This window comes from Coffea arabica, chromosome 9c (assembly GCF_036785885.1).
Source record: "Coffea arabica cultivar ET-39 chromosome 9c, Coffea Arabica ET-39 HiFi, whole genome shotgun sequence".
NCBI classification, from domain to species: Eukaryota; Viridiplantae; Streptophyta; class Magnoliopsida; order Gentianales; family Rubiaceae; genus Coffea; species Coffea arabica.
In genome coordinates this window covers 9,335,648-9,344,095 of record NC_092326.1, presented here as the reverse complement: position 1 = coordinate 9,344,095, position 8,448 = coordinate 9,335,648, and the positions used below count along the sequence as shown (strand labels likewise).

The following is an 8,448-nucleotide window of genomic DNA, read 5'->3' as shown; positions in this document are numbered from 1 at the left end:
CTCTTACCACCAAGGCTTGCAGTCTGTGTAGGGCCAAATAGATCAAGGTGCAGAAGTTCAAGTGGTTTTGAAGTGGAAACACATTTCTTAGGTTTAAAAGAGACCTTGACTTGTTTTCCAAATTGACATGCATCACAGATTCTGTCTTTTTCAAATCTGATTTTTGGAAGACCTCTAACAAGTTCCTTTTTAGAAATTTCTTTCAGCAAGTCCATATTGAAATGACACAACCTTCTATGCCATAACCATGAGTCCTCATTTGCTACTTTGAGACATTTGAGATATGAGGAATCAAAATTTTCAAGATACACAACGTAGACATCATTAACTCTTTTTCCTTTGAAAATAATGTTGAACTTTGAGTCAAATATAAGACATTCAAGCTTTTTGAATAATACAAACAGATTCCTATCACACAATTGGCTAACACTTAACAGATTGTAGCTCAAATTATCAACAAGAAGAACATTGTGAATAAAAGTTTGATCATTCTTACCAACATCGCCAATGCCAACAGTTTTGGCTTTGTTATCATCTCCAAAAGTTACCTTTCCACTTGCTTTTTGCTTGAGTTTAATAAATTGTGACGCATCACCAGTCATATGTCTTGAACATCCACTATCAATGAACCATTTTGATCCTTTAGCACTGTAATCCTGGTTCACCTACACACAAACCCACAAGATAATACTTGGTACCCTTTACATGTTGGGTCCTTGAGAGTTAGTCTTATGTTTGACTATCCACATGCATCTTATCCCATTCCTCATATTTTTCTTAACATGACAGTTGCTGTACATGTGGCCAGATTGATAACAAAAGTTGCACATTGACATAGGATTAATCAAATGAACAGGTTTGATGAATCTAACTTGCCTTCTTCTGTGGATAGCAAACTCATTTGTATTTTGGTTCAGTCTTATTCGATGAGTATTAACATAAGGTACAGTGTCAATTTTTTGAAGATGATTCTGTTTCACATGATGTAACTATTTACATAAATCATCCATCCTTTTTCTCAGGCTGCATTGCTCACTGTTGAGTAAGTCACAGTAATTTTTCTTTTTGTAAAGTTCAGCAATCGCATCAGTTTCAGTCCTTTTCAGGTTATCATTTTCATGCTTAAGGCATTTGTTTTGTCGAAAAAGATTTGCATTGTCTTGTATTAAAAAGCTGATTTTTTGCTTCAGTTCTTTGTTTTTAGCATAGGATTCTTTCAAGCTGTCATGCATTTTTTCTAGAAAAGAATTGACATCATCATCAGATTCACTATCACTATTGATTTGAGAGTTGCATTGTGTTACCTCTTCATCTCCAATGGCCATGAAAGCTACTTGAGCAGATTCCTCTTCTTCTTCAACTTCGCCTTCTGAGTTGCAATCATTCCAGGTAATCTGAAAATTGTTGAACTTTGGTTTTCGTTCAATCTTGTTTTCCTTCTTTTTCTTCATTGGACACTCATTTGCATAGTGTCCAGGTTGGCCACATTCAAAGCATTTATCATTCTGCTTCTTGTTGAACTCTAGTTTCCCTCTATTCCTGAAGTCATTAGTCTGATTCTGGAAGGAATTGCTGGATCCGCCGTTTCATCTTCATCTTGTGAAGTTTTCAGAGCAATACTCTTCCTTCCTTTTGTGTCTTCTTCTTCCTGCAACTTAGATTTAAGCTTCAGTTCATAGGAAGTTAGAGAGTTAATCAGAGATTCAATGGATAAGGAATTTAAATCCTTAGCTTCCTCTATAGCAGTTACTTTGCTTTCCCAATCCTTTGATAGAGCATTCAGAATTTTTCTGTTCTTTTCACCTAGAGAGTATTCCTTCTCGAGTACCTCTAAATCCTTGATCAGATCATTGAATCTACAATACATTTTGTCGATGTTCTCATGAGGCTCCATCTTAAAAGATTCATATTTGGTGACCAGAATGGACTTTTTCTGTTCTCTTACGTTGTCACTGCCCTCATGAATTTCTCTTAACTTATCCCACATTTCTTTGGCAGATTTACACCCTTTTACTCTAATTGACTCATTTGAGTCTAAGGCACTATAAAGAACATTCATGGCTTTGGCATTCAATGTGAGATTGGTTCTGTCTTGAGCATTCATCTCAGCTCTCGTTTTTGGCCGCAACAAACCTGTTTCTGCATCAAGAAAGTTAGCATCATGCGGTCCTTCATTCACAATAAACCATAGCTCAATATCAATGGATTGCAAGAAGATAATCATTCTTTCTTTCCAGCTAACATAATTGGAACCAGTAAACATGGGAGGCCTAGTAACAGATTGCCCCTCAACAAACATAGCATGACTGGTTGTCATCTTACTCCAAGCCGCTTGAGCTTAATCTCTAGGAGACCAAGCTCTGATACCAATTGTCAGGATCAAGCGCTTACCATTGCACCAAAAGCTATAGCTATTAGCGAAGGCGCAACTTTATTTCCTTAACCACAATGGCAGCGCAAAGCACCGTACCACGCTCGGCCAGCATGAGGGGCTGCACCCCTGGGTGCCACGGGCTGGGCGGTTAGTCCCTTCGAGCCGGGATCTGAGGAATGTTGCTGATTAGGCCAACAAGTTTGATATCATGCCTCTGGCCGTACTTGCTGTAGTTCCGATTGATTCATTGTTTTGGTTTCATAAAATTCAAGTGGGATCCGCATGCTTTGATGATGTAAGCTAACTTGTCTTCTGGCTTCGGGATGTCATTCATCCTTTTCCCCACTTTGAAGATTAAAATGGACTTGTTTCTTTGTTTCAGAACTAATATGTATTTATTTATGTTAAGGGTATTAGGGTTTCGCTAATTCAAGTAAACCCTAATAAAGCTAAATAAAATATTTAAACCTAAAAAAGTTCATATGTTTGGCCCACTAAATATACAGTCTTATAAGACTTTATGGACTTCAAAAAAAAAATTTGGGCTTGAAATAATAAATTGGGTCAAGTTATGGATATGGACCTTTGGTCCAATAAGTCTTGATCCAATTAATTAGTTTGATCACAGTTGATTAAAGTTGACTTTGATCAAAATTCTTGTTTAATTTGTATAATTTTAAATTTGAATATTGGTATGAATATATATATTTTGGAATAAATTAATTGAAATAATATGCCACCAAAGTGACCTCTATTATGAAAATTAATTTATTTTAAAATATAACTAGTTGGGTACTTGTAATTTTATGAATACTGATCGGCTCAAAGGAAGGTCAATATTTAATGAAATTACATGTGCACTTGTGGTAATAAATACGTGATAATTATTTGGATTTTACATATAATTTATAAATTGGTCCAAAGGAAAATTTATTTTCGACATGTTATTATTATTAGTATTTATTAATGCACCAAGATATCACTCAGAAGTTAATATTTTTGTCCAAAGACGAAATATTAATGGAATATCGGTATCTTGAGATGTGATTACCTTTATTTGAATTTACTATTATTTTGGTTTATATGAGCACAATTTTAATTATTTTATGTTTTCTGTTCAGTTGCGAATGATCTTACAAATATTACTTCCAACATCAATAATATTCCTATGCTGAATGACACAAACTTCAAGTCCTGAGAAGAAAATCTCTTGATAGTACTTGGAGTAATGGATGTCGACCTTGCGTTAAGGATTGATTCTCCCCCACCTCTTACAGATCAAAATACCTCTGATGAAAAGAGAAATAATGAGAGGTGGGAGAGATCAAATCGCTTGTGTCTGATGATCATTAAAAAGACCGTTCCAAAAGCATTCAGGGGAACAATATCAGAAACGACTGTAATTGCTAAAGAGTTCCTTCAGGACATTGAAAAAAGATTTGTCAAGAACGAAAAGGCTGAAGTTACTACGCTCTTGACACGCTTAGTTTCAATGAAATATAATGGTAAAGGCAATATCAGAGAGTACATCATGGAGATGTCTCATCTTGTTTCGAAATTAAATGCACTAAAGTTGAAACTCTCTGAAGAGTTATTGGTGCATTTGATTTTAATATTTCTTCCTACACAGTTTAGTCAGTTTAAAGTGAGTTACAACTGTCAAAAGGAGACTTGTCTCTAAATGAACTCATCTCACACTGTGTAGAGGAAGAGAAAAGATTGAAGCAAGAGCAGATAAAAATGCCCATCTGGTGTCAACCACTAATAATAAAAGTAAGGGACTTAAAAGAAAGAGGGAAAAAGGAGCTGCAGGTACAACGCCACAAAAGAAACAACAACAAAAATCAAATGATCAGGGAAAGAATAGTTATTTCTTCTATGGAGCTAAAGGGCATCAAAAAGAAGCATTGCACCAACTATCACGCTCGGCGTGCTAAGAAAGGTATGCTTCTTAATTTGGTTTGTTCTGAGGTTAATTTAACTTTGGTACCTAGACACATATGTGGTTAGATTCTGGTGCAACAACTCACATCAGTGTGTCTATGCAGGGTTGCCTGAATTGTCGAAAGCCTAATGATAATGAAAGATATATCTACGTGGGCGATGGCAAAACTGTTCAAGTTGAGGCAATTGGAGTTTTTAGATTATTGTTAAAGATCGAATTTTATTTGGATCTCAATGAGACATTTGTTGTACCGTCTTTTCGACGGAATTTAATTTCTATTTCTGGTTTGGACAAATTTGGTTATTCTTGTTCATTTGAAAATGAAAAATTTGAATTGTTTTATGATTCAAAATTGGTTGATTCTGATTCTTTAATGCACTATGATAATCTATATTTATTGATACAATTGGCTTATTTAATGAATCTCTGCATCTGAGTACTAGAGGAGTAAAGAGAAAATTAACCAATGAGAATTCAGCCGCATTATGGCACAAGAGATTGGGACATATCTCCAAACGGAGAATGGAAAGACTTGTGTCAAATGAAATTCTCGACCCCTTAAATTTTACAGATTTTGATGATTGCATGAACTGTATAAAGGGAAACAAACCAATAAAAGGAGATTTGAAGCCAATTGGTCTTCAGATGTCTTAAAACTTATACATACGGATATTTGTGGAGCATTTTCCACATCTGCTTGGAATGGTCAACAATATTTTATAACGTTCATAGACGATTTCTCAAGATATGGCTACATATATCTCATTTCTGAAAAGCCACAGTCACTGGACGTGTTCAAAAATTTTAAGGCTGAAGTTGAGAATCAACTCAACAAAAGAATTAAAAGCGTCAGATCTGACCGTGGTGATGAGTACTATGGTAGATATGACGGTTCAGCTGAACAACGTCCAGGACCATTTGCTAAATACCTAAAGGAATGCGGTATCGTCCCACAATACACTATGTCGGGTTCACCCACTATGAACGGTGTATCTGAAAAACGAAATAGAACGGTTAAAGACATGATAAGAAGTATGATACGTCATTCTACCTTACCAGAGTCATTCTGGGGAGAAACACTTAAGACTGCAGCATATATTCTTAACAGAGTTTCAACTAAAGCAACTATCAAAACCCCTTATGAACTTTGGACTGGAAAAATGTCCAGTTTAAAGCATCTACATATTTGGGGATGTCCAGTTGAGACAAGGCCTTATAGACCTAATGAAAGGAAACTGGATTCAAGAACGATTAGTTGTTATTTTATTAGATACTCTGAAAGATCTAGAGGTTACAACTTTTATGATCCCACAACTAATTCAATTTTTGAGACAGGAAATGCTCAGTTCTTTGAGGATGTCGAGTTTGGGGGAGAAAATACAGTAAGGGACATTGTCTTTAAAAAGGAATATATTAATATTCCCACAGGTGTCATTGCTCTTGCTCAGGACCCTATTCCTGAATTTGATCATGACATGACAAATTAAGACAATGTCGAAGAGCAAACTGTTATAGAAGAACAAACTCTTTCATTTCAAGAACCAGTGCCATTAAGAAGATCCACTAGAGAAAGGAGAAGTGCAGTGCCAGATAATTACATTGTTTTTCTCCAAGAACATGAGGATGACTCTGGATTGATGGAAGATGATCCAATCAACTTTCGTTAAGCCATGGAAAGTTCAAATTTTCAAAAGTGAGTCGATACCATGAATGAGGAGATTAAATCCATGAAGGACAATGATGTCTGGGATCTTGTCCTATTGCCAGAAGGTGCAAAATCCATTGGTTGTAAATAGATATTTAAAATCAAGAGGAATTCGAAAGACAATGTGGAAAGATACAAAGCTCGTCTTGTCGCTAAGGAATTTACACAAAAAGAAGGTATCGACTATAAAGAAATCTTCTCTCAAGTTTCTTCAAAGGACTCTTTAGAATTATCATGGCATTAATGGCACATTTCGATCTTGAGTTACATCAGATAGATGTAAAGACAGCGTTTCTCAATGGTAACATTGATGAGACAATTTACATGGTGCAACCAGAAAACTTTGTATCAGGAGATCCAAATAATATGGTTTGCAAACTTAAAAAATCTATCTATGGGCTCAAACAAGCGTCTCGACAATGGTATTTCAAATTTCATCAAGTGATCATTTCATTTGGTTTTGAGATGAATTTAGTGGATGATTGTATATACCATAAGTTCTGTGGGAGAAAATATATTTTTCTGGTATTGTACGTTGATGATATTTTGCTTGCCAGCAACGATATTCGTCTATTGCATGAAACCAAGAAATTTCTAACTAAAAATTTTGAAATGAAAGATCTTGGTGATGCATCTTTTGTGTTAGGCATACAGATACACCATGATCGCTCTCGGGGTATTTTAGAACTATCACAAAAGGGTTATATCGAAAAAGTTCTTAAAAGGTATGACATGTAAAATTGTAAATCAGGTGACACTCCTGTGGCTAAAGGAGACAAATTTAGTCTTGAGCAGTGTCCTAAGAATGCTTTTGAGGAAAAAGAGATGCAAAAGATTCCTTATGCCTCAGCAGTGGGGAGTCTAATGTATGCTCAAGTATGTATGCGTCCGGATATTGCGTACATTACTGGGATGTTGGGTAGATATCTGAGTAATCCTGGATTAGATCATTGGAAAGTAATCAAACGGGTCTTACGGTGTCTACAGAAAACAAAAGACTACATGCTCACGTATCGGAAGTCAAATGAGTTAGAGATCATTGGGTATACTAATTCTGATTATACTGAATGCCAAAATACTATGAAGTCAACGTTAGGCTATGTGTACTTGTTGGTTGGAGGTGTCATATCTTGGAAGAGTACTAAACAGTCCCTCATAACATTTTTCACTATGACTGCAGAGTTTATAGCTTGTTATGAGGCATCCAATCAAGGAATTTGGCTGCGAAATTTCGTCACAGGATTACGTGTGGTGGATAATATTGAAAGACCACTCAAATTATTTTGTGATAATAAGTCAACAGTCCTATATTCCAATAATAACAGGAGCTCGACGAAATCTAAACATATAGATATCAAGTTCTTGGCTGTTAAAGAAAGAGTACAGAGTGGACAGTTATCAATAGAGTATATCGGGTTAAACTCCATGGTTACGGATCCGCTTACTAAGGGATTGCTGTGACGCCCCGAAAAAAAAACTGAGTTTGAGAACTCGGAAATTTTCTAATTTTCTAGGGTTTATTTTTTTAATTGCCCGCCTTTTCTACATTTTCTTGATTAGAAAAATTTTCCAGATAAAGTTTATGAGCAAAAATAGTTTTAAAATGATTTTTCTAGTATCGGTTAGTTTTTGAGAAATTAAAAGCGTATTTTGGACGTGGGACCCGCAAGTGCGGTAAATGCATTATATTTTTTTTACAACTTGTTTGAATTTTGTATTAAGTGATATTATTTTACAAGGTGTTAAGATATTTGTAATTGGAGAGACAAAAGATAAGTTTTAAACCTAAGGGTGACAAGTGTCACCATAAGATTAAGTCTTGGACTTTGACTTACTATTCAACCTTTTACCATTTACCATAATAACTTCAAAATTTGACCAAAATATCTTCATTGCTAAGCTTCATATGGCCGGCCACCTTCAAGCAATAAGGGAAGAGAAGCTCTCCAATTTCTTTGCTCCAAGCTTGCTTAATCTTCACTTTTAACCGTTTAATTTTAGTTTTACTCTATAAAAACTCTTCTCTTGGTTGGATTAAGGTTCTTGGTGAAGTGATTTGGAAGATTTAAGTGCAAGGTTGCTCCATCTCTTTGGTTACTAAGGTGAGTTGAGAAGGACCCCTCTCCTCCCTCTAATGATGTTAAATTCATGCTTGGTGATAGTAGGAGATGCAAGTTTATGGATTAAAACTTGATTTTGGTTGAATTGGTGAAGTTTTTTATTTTTTTGAGGAATTTTCTGGTTTAATGTGATCATGGTGTTGTGGTCATGTATGATGATTGGAAATGATGTTTAATGACTCTAGGAGGTGGAAAAAGTGATTAAGTGCAATCAATTTCTGTTTTGGAAGAAATTTCAGAAAATTAGGTTTTGTAGTTCTTCATTCTGCCCGAATTTATTGCACTATGTTAGAGGCCGAATTGG

At 35.4% G+C, this 8,448-nt stretch overlaps 1 protein-coding gene across 1 annotated transcript; it reads left to right on the top strand.

Annotated features, from left to right (window-relative positions):
• Window positions 1–6,025: 6,025 nt before the first annotated feature.
• LOC140014111 (secreted RxLR effector protein 161-like) lies at window positions 6,026–7,485 on the top strand. The gene is made up of 2 exons (XM_072064510.1): window positions 6,026–6,089; window positions 6,776–7,485. Exons 1-2 carry the CDS (start codon window positions 6,026–6,028, stop codon window positions 7,483–7,485), a joined length of 774 nt encoding a protein of 257 aa, XP_071920611.1.
• Window positions 7,486–8,448: the final 963 nt, after the last annotated feature.

Coding starts and splice junctions, on each gene's coding strand:
- LOC140014111 (XM_072064510.1), top strand. CDS start 6,026: ATGAATGAGGAGATTAAATCCATGAAGGACAATGATGTCTGGGATCTT. Junction 6,090..6,775: donor TCTTGTCCTATTGCCAGAAG/GTGCAAAATCCA, acceptor ATTGTAAATCAG/GTGACACTCCTGTGGCTAAA.